Genomic DNA, 23,066 nt, shown 5'->3' on the forward strand with positions numbered 1-23,066 from the left:
CTCTTAAGTTGCGTCATAATCTTGATGTAATGCACATAGAAAAAAAAGGTATGTGATAATCTTCTAGGGACATTGATGGACACTGAGGGCAAGACAAAAGATTCGTATAAGACTCATCTTGATATGGAAGAATTAGGCATCAAACTTGAGTTACTCCCTCGAGTAGTTGATGGTCAAATTAAGCCACCAATGACATATTACACTTTCAATTCAAAAGAGAAAAAAGGTGCATATGGGTTCCTCCATTCGGTGACACTTCCAGATGGTATGGCATCTAATATCTCTAGTTGTGTAAACATTAAAGATTCAAGGATTTTCGGGTTAAAGAGTCATGATTGTCATATTATCTTGCAACGACTTCTTCCGATTGTGTTACGTGGATACTTGTCTAAGGATGTTCGTGATGTCATCATTGAGTTATGTTTGTTCTTCAAGAAGTTGACTTCTAAAACTTTGAGGATTGCCGTCCTAGAGCAGCTTGATAAAGACATTGTGTTAATCCTATGAAAGCTAGAGCTTTATCTTCCATCTTCATTCTTTAATATTATGACCCACTTGCCAATTCACCTAGCCCGTGAAGCTATACTTGTTGGACCGGTCCAATTTCGATGGCAATTCCCATTTGAGAGGTAAGTTTTCCACTGTTCAGTGATCAGAATGAGTTATATTTATATGCTTTTGTTAAAAAATTGTGATATTAAATGTTTTCATTTTGGAGATGTAGGAAGATGCATAATTTTAAGGGCTATGTTAGAAACAAAGCTCGTCCAGAGGGTTCAATAGTAGAAGGGTACTGCAATAGTGAATGCCTTACATTCTGCTCTATGTATTTTCATGGTATTGAAACAAAGTTTAACCAAGCAGACCTAAATTTTGATGGAAGCACTGAAAGAATGGAGTCAGGCATATCTGTTTTCACACAAAATGTTAGGCTGTTTATGAGAGGAGTTGATGATGTGCTTAGTCCGACAGACTTTGAAATGATTAAGTGGTATGTGCTACATAATTGTGATGAAGTGCTACCATATATACAATAAGTGAACTATTGCATTTAAAAGCATAATTTATTTAACTTCCTTATTTTCCGAAAATTATTAGGGTTGTTATCTCTTTACATGTATGGAACATAAAGAGGAGCTAGAGAGGCAAAATATTAGAAATATAAGCAAGGAGCAAGAAAAAACATTTGCCAAATGGTTTCTCCGACGGGTAAGTATCCATTGTATATCATCCTTTATAATAATGTATTATTGATATCGATATAAATTTCATCTATATGATTTTTCAAATAGTTCCAAGTATATATAACTAGGTCCAACGGATGCACTGAGAAGAACCAAACAAAAATTTATCAAACTTGGCTACTGGACCCCAGAAGTCAATTGTTAGACATAGTGGCTGTATTATTAATGTTATAAGGTTCCACACTCGAGATCGTGATGCAAACAAAAAAACCCAAAATAGCGGGGTGGTTGTTAAAGGAAAGCATCGTGGTAAGAGTATCGATTTCTATGGCGTTTTGATAGACATTATTGAGCTATCATATCTTGGAAGAAATCAAGTTGTTGTTTTCAAGTGCGATTGGTTCGATCTCACTCAAAACAGGGGTATCTAAGTTGATGAACATCAATTCACTAGTATCAATATCAGTAAAACATGGTACACAAATTATCCATTTTCTTTGGCATCTCAGATCCAACAAGTGTACTATTTGCGAGATACTCGGCTTGGTAATAATTAGCGTGTCGTAGAGAGGTCACAACCTCAAGGGAATTATGATGTTGTAGAAAAAGAAGCAGAAGAAAATGAGTTATGTGATTCAGTAGTGCTGGCAGAGGATCCCTATCAACAAGCATTACTAGGATAAAGTTCATAGACATCAGTCCACAACTGATGTTAAAAAAAAAAAACTGATGTCTATTTTGCAACGAGACATCGGTTCATAATTGATGTCTATTTTGCAACGAGACATCGGTTTAAGGTTCAGAACCGATGTAAAAACTTTAATGTGATCACCATTTTAGTGTGTTTAACTATTGTCAAACCTTCATATTTTGGCATTAGATGCTTCATGAAATATAGGTCTAACAACACAATTATCCATTTTAACATCGTTATTGATTTAGAAATGATGTCTAATAATATTTTACACATCGGTTCCTGAAGAACAACGATGTCTAATGCTATGTTGGACATCGGTTCCTTGGTCTATATCGATGTCCATATTTATGCTAGACATCGGTTTTTATTTAGTAACTGATGTATTTTCTCTTTCTTGACATCGGTTTTTGTTTAGTAACTGATGTATTATCTCTTTCTTGACATCGGTTTTTGTTTCCAAACTGATGTATTTTCTCTTTTCTGACATCGGTTTTTATTTTCAAACTGTTGTAATTTCTATTTTTTGACCTCAATTCTTCATTAGTAACTGATGTTTTTTCCTTTTCTTGACATTAGTTTGTGAATTCAAACTGCTGTTATATCCCTTTCGTGCTGTATTTGGTACTAGAAAGTTGATCCACAAATAACATGAAATTCAAAAATGGGGGAATTGCATTAATTTCTATCCAAAATTAGAGCTTGAGGTAGCTTCAAAAGTTTTGCACAATAAACCCTAACTTTAACCTACTTTAAGGCTAGTCTAGAGATACCACTGCTGCAATAACTATATGCAGTATAATTTGTTCACAATTCATCCTGATTTCACTACATCTATTACAAAATGGTCAGCAAAATCTTGCCTTACTCAAAATCATATTGCTCTGCAGCATTGACATGACTGTGAACTAAAGAAACAAGTTCATGAAGAGCATCGACAGCAACCGGCTCCAGTTCATGCAAAGTAGTTTCTTGCTTTAGCTCCTTTCCTTCAAGATCCTGCCTCTCACTCGTCCGATCCAAATCCTTGTTCCTTTGGTTTGTATAGGACTGCGACATACCACTATCCAGAATAGACTCAGGTCTCAGTTTTGGACAGAAAATGAAATAAACAAAAACAGAAAAACTCGCATGTTATAAACAAAAATAATGTCTTTCTGAATATAGAGATCCATGCTTTGCTATGTCAGTGGAGATTCGTGCTTTGCTATGTCATTGAAGTACTGGACTTTACTTCATGACAGGAAGACTGATGATTGTTTAGATAAGAGGAGAAGGAACCAAAAAATCCTTATTGACATTGCAAAGCATTTAATCTCCTGTGAAGCAAATAAAACCTGAAATTCCATTTAACATATTGACATACTATCACTTTCAAAATGTCGGACTGAAGCTTATGTTGCCAACTGAGCCACTCAAACAATGTACACTGACCATAAACAGTGCAGTCCTAAACACCTCCCCCCCCAACAAAAAACAAAAGTCCAATATACAAAGAATTATGTATAGGTGGATTGAAAATCAAACCTCTTGAGATGCTTATTTCTCATGACAGCTGCAGAGACTTTAGAAAGTGCGTCTCTGGGGCTCAAAACAAGCCAAGCTGCTCTGCAACACATCTTACAACTACTCGATCTTTTCCCTGCACCTGTACCAAATATGCAGAAAATTCAAGTTATCATAAAAGACATAAGAAACAACAAATGAAATTAGAAAATATGAACCATAAGGTTTATGTTTTATCAATCCCTTCTCAATCCCTGCAAATTGAAGTGATGAAAAACAAAAGCAAATCGTAAAATCTTACTCATGCAAGATAACATAGGCATGCAACAAGATGGTACTAAAGAAAAAAAAATCATATAAATCAAGTCAGATTATTGCCTTGGAAATGGTCAGGGACTCGGGGCAGGGCTCCATTTCTCTTTAAGCATGTCAAGGCAGATACTACCATTGCTATTAATGTTCGGATGGTACACTTTTGTCCAGAAAACAACCTGCTCAGTGCATGAAGATGTAAGCAAACTTTTGCCAGAGGACGACCAAGATAATGTGGATGAGGTGGAGCTGGGTCCTTTCTGAAGTTTACATTATTGTCGCATAGTATTCCTACACTAAAATTAATAATGAATGTTGCAGAGGGTGAAAGACACAATTGAAGATAAGGATCAGTAATTTACTTGGGGGAACTAAACTGACAGTAAACAAAAGTACCAAAATCCGAACAACTTGTAGGTACACAACAGCGATTTTATCCTAATAGATATGGCAAAAAGCCTAAAGTTACTAAAAATGGAATCTACAAGAAGTCAACAAGTGTTCCAGTGAGAGGAATCTGCAAACAATAATGTAAACTTCAGAAAAGTGGAAATGAAATTCAAAGAGAGGCCGAGCATAAAATTATTTACAGGCAAATGTAAACTGAAAATAAATAGGAATGTTAAACTACAAACCTGCTTATCAACAATTGTGAAGTGTGGTCCTGCAAGTAGACTAATCATGAGAAACAAATACAACACAGCAAGTTATTAAAAAGATAGTGGGGAGTAGGCTTTAGTTCCCTGGCTTTGCCCCAATTGCGTCAGATCATAAAGGAAAAACTTTTAGTCAATGGTTCATACCAGTTGACATGCAACTGTTTGTTGTGTCACCAAGAGCATGAACATGGAAACCATGAAGCCCAGGCCTGAGGCCAGAAATGTTTCCAGTCAGATCTTTAAACATCACCATCAAACTCAGGCTATAATTACAATATTAAACATAGTCAAAATACAAAATTGAATTGGAACCATTGCAAATTCCAGCTAAAATATCAGGGGCGGATCCAGTATGTAAGTGGGGCGGGCCAAAGCCCGTCCGAAGATTTTGGGACAAAAAAACTAGATGTATATATATATATATTTTAGTTGGGTTCCCAGCCTTCGACTAACTCGCCCGTTCATCACTTCGTCAGTCCTCCTCCTCCTCATCACTTCGATTACGCTCCCAGCCTCCTCCTCATCACTTCGATTGCAGCTCTAGCCTCTGGGAGTTCGATTCTTCGACTGCGCTCCAACCCCAGTTCGTCACTTCGTCTAATCCGACCCTCGGGCCTCGGCTCTCGAATCCTCCAGTCCTCCTCCTCTTCTAAACTTTTGCAAATCTGCAGCTCTGGCCTCTGGGCTTTGGAATTCTCGGCTTCTCCAAGACATCAACATCAATTTGGGGCAATGATTCAATGTAAGATTTTGTTTAATTAATTGAATCAATCCAATATTTCATGGATTGAACTCATCTTCGTCTCATCGTTTGGAATTCTGAAAATCTAGTATGCAAATCTGCAATTTAAATGATGCGATGTCTATTAGCATTATTCTAGTAGTGAAGAGTCGCATGATTTTGTCAATCCTATTGAGATTAATGATGGCAACGTGTCATTAAGTAGGGATGACATGGAAATGATTGTTGTGGATTTGACTGCCAAAAGACAACGAAGAGAAAATGATAGCTTCATTAATGATGATAGTGACGCTAAAGATGCTAGCTCTAGTGATGACAATGTTGAGGGTGAATGTGTCATCTGAGGATGATATCCATGAGGATTTTGGTATTATTGTTTTTGAATGCTCATTTTGTTTTCATTATGGTTAACATGTAATAAGTATTGTTACTACATTGTTTTATTTTATTGTGGCTTTGTTCAATATGTAGACAGACATTATGTGGAAGGTAAGTACAGAAAGCATTAAGTTATTTGATTTGTTTATGGCATACTTCTAGTCAGGTTTTTTTTTTAATTATTATTTTTTTTTAAATCATGCCAGGTTCTTGAGACCACAAGGTCCTAAATGGCTTCCAGTATTTTACTAACTTAAGTGCCACAACTGTTGGATATTAATTACTTATTTTCTAATGCAGGGTGTTGATCCGAGCTCATATAAGTGGTGGCATTTCTTCTTTAGCGTGTAAGTATTTTACCGCTACTTGATTTCGTTAGTGGTGTGTTATGATCTTATGGAACCTGATTGTGTTTTGGGACCCTAATTCTAGTTTTGTATACACTAGGCTAATTCTAGTAAATCCATTAGGCTAATTCAAATGAGATGGTTAGATGTATTTTGATGTAGATAGCTTAGCATGTTAGTCATTTTGATATATTGCAGCTGGTTTAGTTTAGTTACTACATGGGATGCATGTGAAAACCAAATTGGGTTGTAATGCTTCTTGTATTCTCTTTGTATCCCTTGTTTCTTCTCCAATGTAGAAGCTATTCTTTTGGCTTGTAAGTTTGTTCTTTTTGTTGTGCCTCTCTTGTTTACTCTTAAAACAAACCAACTTTATAATCAAATCTTCATACTGAGGTTAAAACAGGTTTGCTGAATTTTCTGAGAAAGTTGCTAATCTGTTAACTTTGAGCCTTGTGTTGCCCTACTTACTGATCTCCAAATGTCGTGAAATTTTGATATGTTTCTGTTCTGCTAGTTAACTTATGATCTGGAAAGCTTCATCTTATTTCAATGTATAGTGAATCTTCGGTGATTTTTCTTTTAAGTCTGGTTTGCTTTTGGTAAGGTTCCAGAATTTTTAGCGTACCCTCTGATTTTCTACTGATATTTGAACTTCTATTTGAATCATTTAATCTCTGGTTTTTGTATATATTGAATTAGACATTCCAATAGTTGTTTGGAGACTGATTTCTTGACAATTGGTCTTAAATTGAATTTTTTGTGGTTTTTCTAAATAGACCTTGCTGCCGCTATATTTTTCTAAAACCTGACAGTTCAGTCTATTTTCATCCATCTTTTTCCTTATTTCTCAAACTCCATTTAACTTACAATTTTAGTATGTTGTATCTTGTTATGTCAGCTTTCGTTCTGGAAAATTTCAAGTTCATTGTTGCACGAATAAATTTTTCGTAAATCCTCAAGCTGAACAGTTCCTGCCTAAAGGTTGCACTTTAAATTGTGTCAACTTTGGTCTTTTTCTAAATTTCTCTTGCTGGAGAAAGGTGTTTCTTCTTTAGAGTGTAAGTATTTTACGGCTACTTCATTTCATTAAAATTTTTAGTGGTGTGTTTTGGGACCCTAATTCTAGTTTTGTATAAACTACAAAAAAAAAAAGTGGAACCTAAATGCTGTGGCAGTAGGATATGAGAGAAATAGACTTTCTGCATATTACTAATCAAGGCTTTTTTATTTTTTTATTTCAAACCAGCTGCTTATATCGTTATCGCCAAGAGATCACAAGGTCCTAAATTTTTGCATCAATTGCGAACATCAGCACTTCCACCAAACCACTTGCGAGCATCTGCTGAAAAGGTTTCTAGGATTGTAAAGCCTTTGGATAAACCTACAACACCTGCATGTCTATTGCGATCTTCAACTGAAAAGGTTTCTAAGGTTATAAAGCCTTTAGTTAAACCTACAACACTTTCAAGCCCATTGCGGTTATCTCCTAGAAAGCATTCAAAGACACAGCCTTCCACAAATAAATTAACACATCCTCGTCGACCTGCTATGCAGTCATCAAGGACTCCATCTCCTCCTTCTTCTCCACATGTTATGAGATCGTCTCCACTTTCCCCTTCACCTCCACATATGCGCAGAGTCTTATCAACCTCTAATCAGCACACATCAACTCCAAGTGCGCATGAAGAGATAGCTGAATCTTCTCAAGTTGCTCATCCTCCTACCTTAGAAGAGAACATTGGTAGTAATTATGTAGAAAAAAAAATACATATAATTTGATTTTTTTTGTAAGACATAATTTGACTTTATTTTCTGGTTCTTCAATTCATTATCAAAGTATGATCAAATCTTGGTTTGTGATTATTTTCTATTTTATATTTTTTATATGTTGTTCTAAAGCAGCCCAGAAGAAACGACGTGGTGAGACTCGAGGTCTTGGGACAGCCAAGAAGAAATGTTGTAGTAATCCAATAGAGATTGATATTCCAGAGCATGTAAAACGAGCCGTAGGAGCGAATTGCCAGTCTTACATCACAGAGATAGGCTGCATTGTTAGGCAAAATGCTCCATTACAAGTTAAGCATTGGAGTGGAATTAGCAAGGATGATGTTGCTTTGATGGTTCGTCTTGTCCATGTAAGTATATAATTAATTATCTAAAGTGCTATACTTTTGTGTTCTCTACTGTTTTTAGGAGTGTAGCTACACCAAATTATATACACTGATTACTGATGAAGTACTTATATATCTAAACATGAAACAACCTAGGTTAGGTGCATTGCTCGTAGTTTCTATCTTGCATTGCCTTTTGTTACGTTTTTTGCTTTCCTTTTTTTTTTCCCCATTGCATTGCTGATTATATTGTATAAGATACACACCTTCTAGAGCTTTCTCTAATGTGAAATCATCAACATTCCATATCTTGACAATGTGGTCAGAAGAGGCAGTGGCCAAATATCTAAAAGTATAAACCATTAAAAAGGTTATCCCAATCACAGTACAAACGGAAGGCACATTTACACATTTTTAAAAACTATTTGGCCCAGAAAGAAAAGTTTAGATTAGATTAAGAAATTAGGCTTATTGACCTTGAGAGAGATGCAAAGAAAAGCATAATAAACTAGTAAGTATTATTTGATGTTTGGACTAAGGGAGGAAGGTATAAAAAGGGAAAGTATATATTGGCCATTTACTTTAGGAATAAAACATGTGGGGTTCACAGAAATCAGGTGAAAGTAGACATTTGAGGATGTATCCGCTGTGTGCTTGAAGCTTATGAAGTGCCCAAGTTCATAGCAAGTCCCATTACTATTTACTTTTTTTTACTTTTTACATATAGGTTATGAAGTTGCTTTATTCATTATAAATTTTACTTATGGCATATATGCAATTTTAGGAGAAATTCAAATTGGAGAATGAACCACACGTGAATGAGGCTATTGAGGCAGACATGAAAAGAAGATATAGCACTTGGCGATACAATTTGCATAAGACATTTTTGCAATATGAATCAGTGGAGGAGGCACTTGAGAATAGACCTGAAAATGTGGGAGAAGATGACTGGAATTTTCTCATCAATTGGTGGCACGATGATCAGTGGCTGGTGAGCAATTGTTTCTATTCCTACGTTGTCCAATTATTTATTAGTTGTTAGCATTTATAATTGGACTCCACTTTCATTGTTATATATGTCAACTTTTTCCAATTTGTATACAGGAATTGAGCGGAAATAATAAGAAAAATAGAGATAAGCTAACAATAACTCATTGTGCTGGGACAAAAGCATTCAGTCGCATTAGATATGAAAATGTAAGTCTTTCGTTTTATGTTTATCTTTTTCTTTTTGCAAAGTAAAAACATGTTTAATTGAAAGTTGCATATGACATATATATGCCTTGCTTTATGGTTGAATAAAATAGCAAAATCCTGAGACTGGAGAGGAGCTGAGCCGCATTGATATGTTCAAGCTGACAAGATTTAGGGAAAACAAGAAAACATGGGTCGGGGATGTCGCGGAACATGCTTATGTAAGTTTTCACATATATATGTGTGTGTGTGTGTGGGTGGGTGTTTACTTTTTATTGAAATAACAATCTGAATATTTTATTATTGGTGCAATAGCTTAATTGAATTAACTATTCCTTAGGGTGAGATGACAAAACTGAAAAATCCTGAGCAAACATGAAGAGTCAGAAAAAGCAATGTCTGATGATGAGATATATGATAAAGTTCTTTCCACAATTGTTGGTCCACCTCCGTTAGGCTACATACGTGGTTTAGGAGCAGGTCCTAAGCCTAAAAATTCAAAGGTCTCCAATAATCATTCACAACTTCAGGAGGCTACACGGAGGGCAGATGAGGCAGAAAGAAGATCTACCCAACTTGCAGAGGAGTTGGAGGCAATGAAGGCTAGTGCAGCTCAACAAAATGAAGAATTAGAGGCAGTGAAGGCTAGTGCAGCTCAACAAAATGAACAGTTAGAAGCAGTTAAAGCAAAGCAGAATGAGACGGACGCTCTTTTGAAAAAATTGCTGGAACAATTTTCCTCTAGGAAATAAAGGTATCTAGTATCATGTTTATTAATTTAAGATGTTGGTTTATGAATAACACAACATGGTTTGTTCAACAAAAAGAATAACACAATTAAGGTTATTAAGACGTGTATTGTTGTATGAATTTTTTTTTTTTTTTTTACAATCAAATGTTAGTTTACTTACTTGCTGCATATTTCTTTTTGTTATTGCAGATTTGTGAAGAGCGGTCCAAGGTCTGAGTTTGAAGCAATATATCTTTTGACTTCGTATTAGGATAATAGCTTTTGGAATGACTTAAGCAGTACATCTCTCAACTTGGTTAGCTTTTGGAAATACATCATTATCTATATAACTGACTTTGGATTTAAAGTTCAATAGTTTATGAGGGGGATGAGAAACATATTTTACTGGAGATTATTGCTAATGTTATTTAGTATTATTATATAAATTTTAATATGTTATGTTGATCACCATTGAAATAAAATCTCACCCAAATTTTGTAAAAAACAATTTAGCAGCAAATTTTTGTATCTAATGATGAAGAAGATTGGGAAATTCGTATTGTTCATACTAAAAACCCATTGACATTTAGTGACCACATCGTAACTTTTAATGGCCAAGTCTTTTTGTCACAGTTGCTTTCCCGCCAAATATAACAACTAAAACAAATTTTATGTTTAGTGACTGACACTTTAATGACTATCTACTGTGGTCACTAAATATAGCATGTGAGTCTTTTTTAGTGACCAAATTAGATGTTTTAGTGAGCAAAATTAGGGGTTTCAGTGATGAACTCTTTAGTCACTAAAGCAGGTCACAATAGTGACCAAATTAATATGGTCACTAAATTGATTTTATTTAGTGACCAACTTTGTGAACTGGTCACTGCTTACTATTAGTGACCGCCCTATAGTGACCACCATATTTTCGTCACTAAATCTGTTTAGTGACCAAATTTGCCATCTTTTGTGACCATTGTCTTGGTCATTAATACTGGTATTTGTTGTAGTGTGGTGGCGGAAGTGATATTAATCATGATTATGAGGATCTCATGACCAAGACTGATATTCCTTACTTTTCTGGTCATATGAGCGTGGAGGATTTTCTGGATTGGCAGGTTGAAGTGGATAGATTCTTTGAGATCATGGAGGTTCCAAAACACAAGCAGGCTAAGATTGTTTCTCGGAAGCTAAAAAAAGATGCTGCTTATTGGTGGGATCAATTGCAGAGTTCTCGTCAGAGGCAAGGAAAAGAGCGTGTTCAAACATGGAGGAACATGAAATGTCTTCTTAACGAAAAATTTTTGCCTAGAGATTTTTCGATCAAGAATTACCCTCCTAATGTTTTTGAGAAGAAGTTAAAGTCCAAAGAGTTTTCTTTGCCTATTGAGATTAATAGTTTATCTGAAGAAAAGTCAGAAGAATTTCTAATGGAAAATGCTCCACAAGAAATCATCCGTCATGACCAAGAAGAGATTAAAGATGAAATTGTTCATGTAGACATGGTTATTAATAATGAAGAAGTCTGGGAGCCGAAATAAATCACTCAGAACCAGATATCATTCAAGAATGCAACCTTGAGAGCCGAGACAAATCTACTAAGGTTGCGTATGAGAGCCAAAATGCATATGACAGACTCATCTTTGGCGTTGGGTTCATGATTGTGCCATCAAAATTTGCAGAGGATCAAGCTAATAATCCACAGGTTCAGTTGTCTAATTTTTTCTCAAGTCTTTTATCTACCTATTCTTGTTATTTATTAAAGAGGAACTCGATGGCGAGTTCTTTCATAATGGAGGAGAATGATGTAGGACGAGAATGGGTCTGGTTTAGCTGGAAAACTAGAAAAATAAAGAAGCAATGTGGAATCAAGAAGAGTGATTGGAAAATAGGTAATTCACGCATAATGAGGTTACTAGCCGCTGCAATATCCAAGAAAATTTGGTTTTGGACTTTTCAGATTTCTCGTGCGAAAAGTCAGGTTCTGGGTTGTGAATCAGATTGGAGTAAATTTTAGATAGAATGTCCGTTTGAGACGCATCATACCTTTCTGGAATGGGAATGACGAGATCTTCAAGACTCACTTTAGTGAGCCCTATCGGATTTAGGCCAAAATATATCGTTTTAATTATCTAATTTGGCATTTAATATTTTTAGGCTAGTTTTATATTCTTTTTAATTAGGATTCTTTTTATTTTAGGTTTTTAGTTTCCTTTTTAATTTGGATTATTTAGGATTTCTTATAGATTATGATTTAGGGTTTTGGATGCCTATATAAGCACCATCATATTTTGTATTATAATCAGTTTATCATATCAAATTTAATAAAATGAGAGATTTTTCTCAAATTCTCTGGTGGACTACAGATTTATCTTTTTAGGGGTTATTGCTTGTAAACTCAGGTTACTTTCGACTGCGTCAGGTGGTATCAGAGCAGGTCTTCCCTGTCTCTCTTATTTACCTCGATTATCCATGGGTGACGAACGTACTACCCCAATTACAAGAGCATATTTGGATGCCCTTACCGCTCAGATGACTTCTCAAATTGCTGCCATGAACGCTCAAATGGCAGAATTTTGTGAGTTGTTGGAAAGAAAAAACAACAACAACAAATGTAACAGAGGCGGGGAAGGGCAACTTGCTAGAGCTCCACGTGGTTGTGGAAGTGATATTAATCATGATTATGAGGATCTCATGACCAAGACTGATATTCCTTACTTTTCTGGTCATATGAGCGTGGAGCATTTTCTGGATTGGCAGGTTGAAGTGGATAGATTCTTTGAGATCATGGAGGTTCCAAAACACAAGCAGGCTAAGATGGTTTCTCGGAAGCTAAAAAAAGATGCAGCTTATTGGTAGGATCAATTGCAGAGTTCTCGTCAGAGGCAAGGAAAAGAGCGTGTTCGAACATGGAAGAAGATGAAAGGTCTTCTTAACGAAAAATTTTTGCCGAGAGATTTTTTGATCAAGAATTACCCTCCTAAGGTTTTTGAGAAGAAGTTAAAGTCCAAAGAGTTTTCTTTGCCCGTCGAGATTAATAGTTTATCTGAGGAAAAGTAAGAAGAATTTCTAATGGAAGATGCTCCACAAGAAATCATCTGTTGTTACTTACTGAACCTAAATTTACCGGTTAACTAGTCATTCGGGGGGGGGGGGGGGGGTAAACAACAATTACTCCCACTTTTTACTTCGTTTCGGTGCTTTTAGTTGACCAAAAATTGATTTTTCTGTTTCGTTCTTTAATTGAGAAAATTTCCTTCATGAAAGTTGTAGAGGACGTTAAACTGAGTTTGTGGGCATGTGGCACGCCTAAATCAGAATTCGTATGAATTAGATATGGTCTGCAGAAGTTAAATATTATGCCAGAGTTTTTCGGAGATGTTGGAAGGGCAAAATGGTCTTTTCACAAAGTCAACTATATAAGACAACAAACCCTAACCTCTCTCATTTCTCCCCCTCTCTCTTGGCCGCACGACCTCTTTTCCTCTCTTATCCCTGACCCTTCTCTTTTTTTCTCTTCCTCTACCATCATCGAAGACCACCAACTCTGGCCACCACTCCACTACACCGCCACCACCAAGAAAGCGAGCGAAAGACGGCGACCCAACCCAAGAAGAATCACCGACAAACACTGACATGACCCGCCTCGGATTTCACCCTGTAATCCGAGGTGGCCCTGTGGGGCCCACCTTAGAGATAACTCTACCGAGAATTGGCCAAGTCACTTCCAAAGTGAACTACCCAAAACTATTAACTCACAATATATCAAAGCCAAACGAAGAAGTGCGGAAGCTATTCATCAACTATGCCTCGAACTCCGTACGCCCGACCTCAACTAATAACTCCTGCAAACTGGGCATTAGAAACCGAAAGGCCCAGGGGAAAGTAGACGAAAAACGTTAGCGTGAGTGAACAAAAATAAACAACTTAAAAGAAGAAGGATTTCATACTTTCCCACATTTATTTCTTTAAAAACTCGATGCATGCACAAATGGTAAAACACATTTAACTTTAAATCCAAGAATTTCAAACGGTAAATCGACTAGCCTTGCTAGTCACAAGATTCAAAAAATAAATATATAATGTAAAATCGAAATACCGTTTCTCAAGAAGATAAGACTAGCCCCGCTGGCTACAGTGAAAATAGGACTAGCCCCGCTAGTCAAGCAACGATAAAATATGGGGAAGAAGTTTCACCATACGAAAGAAGGGAGCCTCCCAGGCTCGGGTCGGAGTGTCCCACACTCTGGAGCATCCCATGCTCTGCTCTTATTCACCCACAAACACATAGTAAGCAGGGAGGAGTACTAATAGGCTAGCTAGCAATAAAATATAACGACCCAGGTATGGTGGGTAAAAACTATTAAAATCCAATAAATCCTTAAGGCTTCCCCATGTCCCACGAATAAAGAAAACGTGGGTACGATTCCCAACCGTACCCGGAAATTCTCGTAAAAAGTCATATAAACCAACAGCGTGTCCCACACTAAAAGGATAAATAGATTATCAATAAGGTATTCCCAATGCCAAAATCGTAGGTCGATAATTAAATATGGAAATTTACTCCAACAAAACTCAATTCGCAAATAAGGTCTCAAATCGACGAATATAAATATAATATAAATAGTATAAATCCGAAAATCACATCGAAAACAATTCGTCGACAATCAACATCAATTATAAATTCGAATCCGAGCATAACAACTTTATAACCGAAACTCACAACCGGTAAAAATCATAATTATTTCAAGAGAATCTTTATTGGAAGCAAATCCACGAGATAAATCGTAATCAAATTCCAAAATCAATTCATATGCTCGGAAAATAATATGTTAATTAAATAAAGCATTAATTCAAGAAAAACATTTGCATGCATCCATATTTAAAAGCAAAGGTCCACTCACAGTACTATTGGGCGACCACGCAAACGAGTTCCTTCATCTAGCCGTAGCTCGCGACATTGCCCTGTACACAATTATATTTCCGTAAACAGCAATCCGATAAAATAAATACGAACCTAAACGAAACCTTGAAAAACCCTATCTCCAATACTTCTCAAATTCCACCCAAATCTCTTCCACAACTCCAATTCCTCAATTTACATATTCCACAATGAAAACGAGGGAAATCCGACGGCCGGATTTCCCATAATTCCACCACAAAACTCCAAACTTCGGAAATTCACAAACAATTCCAAACTCCTCCAAAATTCACCAAACTTTACATACAAGCTCTACAACAATTATAGAATTTAATTGGGCTAAAACAGGAATTAAAAACCAACCGTACACGCCCCCACGCGCCACCCACAGTGGCGGCGAGTGGGGCCCACGCGCCGGTGGCCACCACCTCCGATGGCCACCAAATTCAGGCAGCACCACCTACTCATCTAGCCCAACGTTTCTCTCAACTACAACAAAGCCAGAATATGCCTAGAACTACCTCAACAATTAAGGTGAAGATTATACCCGAAATGTGAACAGTGTCAAGAAATTCAAACCTTCGATTCTTCCTCCACGCTGCAAATCGTGGCTTGAGGCTACGGGCAAAATGATCCTTGCCAAAAACCGAACCTTCGACGCCGGTTTGGTGGCCGGAGACGGCCGGAAACGGAAGATATCGACGTTGACCACTTCTGCTACAGTGAAACTTCAAGGACCCGATGCGTCATTTTCCGGCCAAGTCGCCGTGAGTTACTGCCGTGGGGAGGTTGGGTAGGGGTAGAGGAGTCGACGGGTGCTGGTTGTTCGCTCCCAGGTGGCCGGAAGAGGGAGATGGCCGGAGTTGCATAGAGAACCGAGGAGAGGAAGAAAAACGCGGTGGAGGAGGAGAGAGAGAGAGAAAAAAGGAAAGTTACCTGCCAACAGTAAAAATTCAAATATATACTACTTACCGTGAACGGTAACTTTCACAATTTCGCTTATAACTTTCGCATACGATCTTCGATTTTTACGTACCACATATGCACACGCTCGGTTTAACGTCCCCTACAACTTCCATGAAGAACATTTTCTCAAATTTTGACCCGAACAAAAAGTCAACTTTTAGGGCCACTAAAAGTACTAAACCGAAAGTAAAAGTGAAAGTAAAGGTCGTTTACCGTCCAAATGACTAGTAAACCGGTGAATTTAGGTTCGGGACATTACAAACACCGTCTCCAGCCTACGTACGCGGCACCTATGGCTGCGACGCCACTGTTCCTTTTCTCTTTTCGATTTCCGGCCACCATCTCAATTTAATACACCCAGCAGGCACCGAGGAGAGAAAACCCAGATGTTTCAATGTCCACTGTTACCGGACGAGACAGCACGCGCCTTCGCCGGAAATCGAGGATTCTACTAGGATCGATTCGTCGTCTCCTACGACGTCTGAACCGCACAACTGCCATAAATGAAATCAATGCCTTCTTGTTCACCAAAACCCCATGGTCCTAACATCTAGCTTCCGTCAGAACCGCCACACGCACTGCAAGCGCCGCCACTGGTGAGTGGACCACTGTAGCTCCGTCGCCGAATTTCCAGGCTGCTCTAGTAGGTAATTTTGTACCCTTTTCCCTTGGTGAAGTCTCCAACTCGTTTTGGACGGGGGACCCTAACCTATTGTTGTTTAAATTGGCTTTTGAGGTTTGTGGAATTTTGAGAGTTGGGAGTTTCGGTCATGGAGAAGATGATTGGGTCAGTTTTGACAGAAACCGACAATGGTAAGGAGTTGCTTAGATTCTGTTTTGACTTCCAATATTATTAAGAGTTGGATTATTGAACTTGTCATGCTTCACAGGACATTGGGTGACTGATGGTGGAGGAATGCAGTTTTGGCGAATCGAGTCTTGGTTTGGAAAAGAAGAATGGTAAAAATCTCGGGGTTGGATATGTTTTGCTTTGTGTTATTGTACTAATGAAGATATGGTTTTGGGAATTGTTGAATTGGAATTAGTTGTGTTGCTTGAATTATATTGGAACTTTGGTATGGTAGTGAAAAGGGAATTGATAATGGTTAAACGAATAGAAAAGAGTAGTGATGATGATATGGTGCAATGGTTAACCAGATGGTGCTTTGCTTTATTTTTGGTGACATAACATTAATGAAATTGCCAACTATTTATCCTTTGGTTCTGTGGTGGAAAATGTAATGAGATTTAATTCATAAGGAATTTGTATGGAATTTGTATCTAGAACGATTTGAGGGACTCAGTAATGAAAGTGGTATATTTTATTAGTTAAGCTTAAGAAGGATTTTCAATTAAAGTCAAAGGAGTAATTTATAACAATGTAATTTGTGCTACCATATTCCGGAATTTCCGTGAGAGCGGAATACTCCAGAAATGGTAAACGTGGGTAAAATTTCTTGAGATAGATATGCCAAGTAAGTGGTCGAGTAGAATGATTCTATATATTTTGGAAAGTAGCTTGATCATCATATCCTAAGGGATCTTTAAAGAAATTGAGCAATGAATTTACCGATCGAATACTTATCGATTTTAATTGCTTATTAAAGGACTCGGACATGAATACTTGGAGTTGGATGTACGTCCAATTTATAAGGGATCGTAGGAGGATAAGCAAACCCGACGTACGGGGAGCTTGCTAGACGCATATCATAGCGTAAATCTGTGAGTGGACTTTTGTTTTAAATAATGATGCATATGCTTATTTTCTTGAATTAATGCTTTATTTACTTATCATGTTACTTTTCGAGCATATTATTTGTTTCCGGAATTTAAGTTTGGTTTATCTCATGGATTGGCTTTCAATAATGATTTTTCTGAGATGGATTATGATTTACCTCGGTCATGAATTTCGGATATTAATTTCCGTTATGCTCGGTTTCGAAATTATAATTTATGTTGACTTTCGACGAATTATTTTCCGAGGTGATTCCGGAATTTCATATTCATTTTCATTCATCAATTTGAGATTTTTGAAAGATTTTCGAAATGGGATTTCGGTGGAATTATTTTCTTGTTTATTTATTTGATCTTTGGTTTTGGCGTTGGGAATGCCTTAGCAATGATTTCAGTTTGAGAATTATGATTTTGTTTGATCTCGCCTTTATGCTTAGCAAAGGGTTATCATTATGGGATTGTGATTTATTTCCTCTCTCCTTTTGATGTCCTTTGTTGTTCCGCTCCTTCAGACATGCTTCCACTATATTAAAAAGACCAACTTGAATGCATGAATTTGTACTTGATTGTTTGGTTGTGACCTGGCACCTAGTTCCACAGATGCTTTAAAGTTGAAGTATCAGAGTTTAGGTTTTCTATGAATGATTTTGATGCTTTGGTGTTAAAGTTTCATATATGAGATGTTTTTGTTCTGATGCATATTTCACTTTGGCATATTCCCGAACACTTGGTGTGCATGGTTCACACACTATGATTGTTTGGCATCTTTGGCAACTAAAGAGACCAGTGCTGTGCCGTTGAGATGGGTTTGAGACAAAGCTTATGGAAATCGCAAAGGGTAATAGACTAATAGTCACCTAATCATCAAGCACAATTGGACCAACTGGTTTTTTTGGGTTTCACTTAATCATCAATCTATTTCAAGTGAAGCCGATGAGGTTAGTGCTCACTTAAATGCCTGATTCAATTAATAGATATTAGTTTGAGTTGCCTGGAACTAATATATTAACTTGAACCAGTAATCTTTGTATTAATATGTTTTCCTATATTTGTAGATCTTGACAAAGAAAGGTCTTGTTATTCTTCCTGATATATAGAAATAGATATATGCAAACTCTGGAGGTGGAGGAGTCACTGTTAGTTACTTCGGTTATGCCTAAGGTAGAACAGAGGTCTGCAATTCGGAATTGTGTTTCTGAGTTTCTGACCCAGTTGCCTTATTACCGAAAACTGTACAGTTCGGTTGGGAATTTGAAATTGTTGTCCTCTTACAAATTACAGTACACATCTTAAAGATCATTTCAGAATTGGAATTTCCTAAAAAAGATTTTTTTAGAATTAGTTATGATTTTTCAAAGTTGCGGGTTTGCTGCAGAAAATTCTGATTTCAGCAACACTGCCTTGTTATTTCTGTTTCTTTTAGTAGTTATCTATGTTCAGTCTTTCTTGAAAGCACCAGTTCTTGAAAAATTGGCATTCCTAGCTTTCAAATGAAACCAACCTGTGCTCTTTTTGGAGTTTGTACGAAGGATTTATGCCACCACAAATTCAGCTCTATGCATTACGATTTCTGCAGCATAACTTTTTTTTTTCCCAGGAACTGCTTGAGTGAAAGAAAAATCGAATCAAATTGAAATCAAAGTGTCAAAGCTTCCGTAGAAGCAGGTGGAGTTTGAAAAAAATGATGGGAAAACGAATCACTTACTGAATTCTGGTAAAGCCTCTCTATAATTTGGACCAATTCGCCGTACTTTTGTTCAGAATCAAAAACTGATGTGTGTTGGTGTTGAGGGTGGATGTGCTTGTGAAAGAATGAAATTAGAGTGATACTATTTGCGATATCAGGACACATGAAAAAGAAAAGTTTGTGATATGACTGATATCTTTGTATGGCCGTTTTCTTTTGCATGTGCATTCTTCTTATCTTGTTACCTCTGTTAAATTAAAATCTTTTTTCCAAGAGAGGACTCTGAATATATTGCTATAATTTAATAGCGTGTAAATGTGCATGAGGGTTGTTGTGGAATTTTAAGAACAGAGTCCTATCTGATTGTGTGCGTTGTTGAGGAATCTTCAAAATATTATACAACAAAAAAAAAATTTCTTAGAAACCGGAACATGTGATGGATATGTGTAATCAATTTTTTTTTTATGTTAAAATATTTCTGTTTTTCTCATCCAAAGTGTAAATAATGACTGCCATAATCTAGCTTTAATAATTGGCAATCATGTTGTGCCCAAACACTGACCTTTCTTACTGAAATTTAGCGCTCTTGTTACACTTGCAGGTACACCAAAAGATTCAGAGGAAACTTTTGGTGATAAATGTAAGCTTGAAGGGTCACTGTATATCGTACTCTTATGTTTTCTTTTTGCTTTGTTCCTTAACCATGTATTTATTAGGTCCACCATGTCATTATACAGGAGATTCTTAGCATCACAGGAGGAAAACAAGAGATTTTTACTCATTGAGGTTATAATTCTCAAAGACTTTAAAGTGTCAATTATATATCAGCTCTATTTAGCAGAGGTATTGGATTATGTGGCTGGTCGACAGCTTAAGAAAGATGATGAAGTGTGGCTGGTATGTCGGGAGAGCAGTTTAGAGCACCAGATGATGTGGTATTTTCAGATTGTGTGGATTTAACTTGTAGAGTTATAGTTTGATTGGTTGATGTAATGGGATTTGGACACTTGTACATTTTCAAATGAAATTATTTATAATGATAATTTGATTGAAGTGTTTCTCTTACATTAATTACAATTAAAATTTTCAGACCAGATTTTTTAATATGGTGTTGTACAACTACTCTTGCTAAGACATACAACCCAAATGAAGGACATCCAAACCAATATCAAACAACAGAATTCAAGCAAAGGTCTGTTGTTAACAGTCTTATACATCGACAAATAATTGTGGTTTCTAATTGAATCACACAACAGAGAACACAAAAAAGTACAAGTCTATATATTCAAATGATGACATATTTCTGTTATTTTAATAAAAAATAAACAATAGAACATGAAAAATATATGTCGCCCGCAATTGATTCACACCAGATTTCAACGAAAGTCATAATTCGACATATCTTGACATCATCAGACAACAAATTATTGTCATGCCTCTGTTGTTTGAGTGAAATATAGACCACGGGTTATATCTGTCGTTTGAAGACCTAAGAGACATCACACCAAGAGACAACATAAATTTTCTGAATCAGTCGACAGTCATCGGCTGTTGTCTGATGACTTTGGTGACATAGTGATGGGATAGATCCTTACCACAAATCCTTGCCAACCCGTAGCCTAGCCTCATGGTTTAAGATATAATCGGGTTCATGCACCAAAATCACAAATGGAAATCAAAAACTTGAATTTGATAAGAAATAAGTTTAGATCGGGTGAATAGAGGTTAGATTAGGGGGGAGATTACCTTGATTTGGACTTAGACTGAAGAGGTCACAAAAACCCACAAATTGATTTCAGGTTCTAGGGTTTTTGGATGATTGAATGGCTAAATCTCATGATTTTGGTTTGAGAAATGGATAGAGGGAATAAAGAGGAGAAAATCTGGAAATTTTGGTGTTGATTGGGGTACCGGCCGTGGCAGTGCTCGGCGATGATGCAGTGTCGCTGCAAGAGGAGAGAGAGAGAGAGAGAGAGAGAGAGAGAGAGAGAGAGAGAGAGAGAGAGAGAGAGAGAGAGAGAGAGAGAGAGAGAGAGAGAGAGTGAAGCGAGGAAAATGAGGTTTGGAGGCTAGGGTTTGGTGATAGGAGGCCTTCAATACTTCCCCCCTGTAACGAGTGTGAAAAGTCTAATTTGCCATTCCTTTTGGGCCAAGTGGGCTTGGCTGCTCTCATCTTCTTTGTCTCTTAATTTCTCTCTAGCCTCACTAGTACAAAATTGAAAATAGATAACGGTTCCGCACCGTTGTCTGCAAAAATATTTTTTCGTTGTCTAGGTGAGTGTTGTCTTTTTAAGTTTCACTCCACAACGGTACCTGACCGATGTCTAACATAATAAAGCACAACAGCTTTTAGTTAGAAATCGTTGTAGCTATACATAGCACATACCGTTAGCACTAAATATACCGTTGTATATGTAATTATTCAATAACGGTTTTTACTTAGAAATCGATTTGGTAATACAATTTACACATTACTTTTGGCCTTCAACAACTTTAAAACACAACAGTTCTTAACCCAAAATATGTTGGCTTGAAGGATTCCTATACATCGGTTTTTAGTTAAAAAAATGTTTTCCAACTACATTACACAACAGTTTCTCGTCAAAAACGTTGGTTTTGAAGAACTGTTGCTTCGGTTTCTAAATTGACAACGTTGTAGGTAACAATGAAGATGTAAATTACAACGATCTCTAGGATAAATCCATTGTCTGCTAGCCAGAGAGACAACGATTTTTTTCAACCATGGTCTAATGCATCAATTCAGGAAATTAAAATGAAATTGCAATATATTAATAGAGAACTACTTCGAGTAATCACATTTACAATGCTTTTGCAGCTGAAATTTCTTGAGTGAACTTTGCAAAAGTAAGAGAAACAAATATATATTGGCTGTCGTATAAAGGTACTTAGCTGTCATATAATGGAAAAGGTACTTTTGCTACAAATTAAAGAAGCTTCACTAGGTACATAGTTAAACATAGAACTGATATGTGAGTTCCATTTGTTGCAGTAAGACGATCAAAGTCCGGTCAATTGGGTCAAATAAAGAATCAGACCTGAGGAGGGTTGATGATAGGGGTACTTATAAGGCTTCCATAAAATCCACCATTGGATATTGTAAATGAACCTCCAGCCATATCATCAATTGAAAGACGTCCTTCATTTGCCTTCTTTGCAAGCAAATTGATCTCCTTCTCTATCTCACCACAATTCATCTTATCAACATTGCGGATAACTGGCACAACAAGGCCCAGCAAGGAAATAAATTGAAGATGCATTCTCAGTTCACAAGTACTCTAAAGAAAACTCATTAGCAATGACGAATGCATACATAGCAAAAAAAATTTAGACATTATAAGCGGAAGATTGTTAAACCAAAAGTTCCAAGTGGAAATGCTAGATAAAAGATCTAAAAAGTTTGACAAATCCTTCTACACCAAAGCAGTTACTGTGACATTCAATTGTGCGAGTTTTCTAGAAGAACATTTCATAATACTCGAAAGAATTCTGGCATACATTTGGAGTACCCACAGCTACACTTATATCTATGTAATCTAGAACATATGCCCGCGCTTTGCTATGGGATTTAGTGTTATCAATGAATTAGAAGCCTTGATTAAGCTAAAGAAGACCTTAGTACCAGGGGACTTTGGTGCGCTTGTTGGGCCTAGCAACTGACAAACAGAAAATAAATAACATCATAGTTTCAGAATGAAAATTTCAAATAGCATTGATAGCAACACCATAATTGTGCTTTCTGTGCGATTTAGCACAGAAAATAAACTCTCACCATCATAGTTTCAGAATGAAAATTCCATAATGCAAAGCGCGGGCAACTGAAAACCGAAAATAAATAACATCATAGTTTCAGAATGAAAATTGCAAACAGCAGAGGTTCGGG

At 36.8% G+C, this 23,066-nt stretch overlaps 2 protein-coding genes and 2 long non-coding RNA genes across 13 annotated transcripts; 3 read left to right on the top strand and 1 right to left on the bottom strand.

Annotated features, from left to right (window-relative positions):
• Nucleotides 1-2,552: 2,552 nt before the first annotated feature.
• On the bottom strand, nt 2,553-4,609 carry LOC112200469. 3 transcript variants are annotated; one of them, XM_024341500.2, is made up of 5 exons: nt 4,500-4,609; nt 4,332-4,360; nt 3,763-3,875; nt 3,406-3,526; nt 2,553-2,941 (listed from the first exon to the last, which is right to left on the bottom strand). In XM_024341500.2, exons 1-5 carry the CDS (start codon nt 4,551-4,553, stop codon nt 2,743-2,745), a joined length of 516 nt encoding a protein of 171 aa, XP_024197268.1. In that variant the 5' UTR covers nt 4,554-4,609; the 3' UTR covers nt 2,553-2,742. The 3 variants fall into 3 exon arrangements, with proteins under 3 accessions (XP_024197268.1, XP_040373409.1, XP_024197267.2); XM_040517475.1 differs by having other exon boundaries at nt 3,406-3,520; nt 4,332-4,371; nt 4,500-4,608; XM_024341499.2 differs by having other exon boundaries at nt 4,332-4,371; nt 4,500-4,608.
• Nucleotides 4,610-4,759: 150 nt separating this feature from the next.
• On the top strand, nt 4,760-10,402 carry LOC112200468. Of its 8 annotated transcripts, none has more exons than XM_040517470.1 (10): nt 4,766-5,097; nt 5,776-5,822; nt 7,072-7,256; nt 7,380-7,569; nt 7,725-7,960; nt 8,721-8,927; nt 9,041-9,133; nt 9,244-9,351; nt 9,661-9,884; nt 10,071-10,402. In XM_040517470.1, coding segments are annotated over exons 1-9 (1,290 nt in total). In that variant the 5' UTR covers nt 4,766-5,095; the 3' UTR covers nt 9,883-9,884; nt 10,071-10,402. The 8 variants fall into 8 exon arrangements, with proteins under 8 accessions (XP_040373407.1, XP_040373404.1, XP_040373405.1 ...); XM_040517471.1 differs by having other exon boundaries at nt 4,767-5,097; nt 7,072-7,247; nt 10,071-10,401; XM_040517468.1 differs by having other exon boundaries at nt 4,772-5,097; nt 7,072-7,569; nt 10,071-10,400.
• A 6,098-nt stretch (nt 10,403-16,500) lies between these two features.
• On the top strand, nt 16,501-16,960 carry LOC112195796. Its single transcript, XR_002934767.2, has 2 exons — nt 16,501-16,557; nt 16,635-16,960. It is a non-coding gene; the product is annotated as an uncharacterized LOC112195796 (long non-coding RNA).
• A 938-nt stretch (nt 16,961-17,898) lies between these two features.
• On the top strand, nt 17,899-20,230 carry LOC121052935. Its single transcript, XR_005810302.1, has 4 exons — nt 17,899-18,639; nt 19,076-19,192; nt 19,767-19,805; nt 19,903-20,230. It is a non-coding gene; the product is annotated as an uncharacterized LOC121052935 (long non-coding RNA).
• Nucleotides 20,231-23,066: the final 2,836 nt, after the last annotated feature.

Source organism: Rosa chinensis, chromosome 4 (genome assembly GCF_002994745.2).
Source record: "Rosa chinensis cultivar Old Blush chromosome 4, RchiOBHm-V2, whole genome shotgun sequence".
In the NCBI taxonomy this organism is placed as follows: Eukaryota; Viridiplantae; Streptophyta; class Magnoliopsida; order Rosales; family Rosaceae; genus Rosa; species Rosa chinensis.

Excerpts from the sequence above, each read along its gene's own strand:
- LOC112200468 (XM_040517468.1), top strand. Across the intron at positions 5,823-7,071 it reads TGGCATTTCTTCTTTAGCGT|CTGCTTATATCGTTATCGCC; the intron begins GTAAGTATTTTA and ends ATTTCAAACCAG. Across the intron at positions 9,352-9,660 it reads ATGTCGCGGAACATGCTTAT|GAGGCTACACGGAGGGCAGA; the intron begins GTAAGTTTTCAC and ends TCACAACTTCAG.
- LOC112200469 (XM_024341499.2), bottom strand. The coding sequence starts at position 4,608 with ATGGTGATGTTTAAAGATCTGACTGGAAACATTTCTGGCCTCAGGCCT. Across the intron at positions 4,372-4,499 it reads AAACAGTTGCATGTCAACTG|TCTACTTGCAGGACCACACT; the intron begins GTATGAACCATT and ends TCTCATGATTAG. Across the intron at positions 3,527-3,762 it reads AGTCCCTGACCATTTCCAAG|GTGCAGGGAAAAGATCGAGT; the intron begins GCAATAATCTGA and ends TATTTGGTACAG.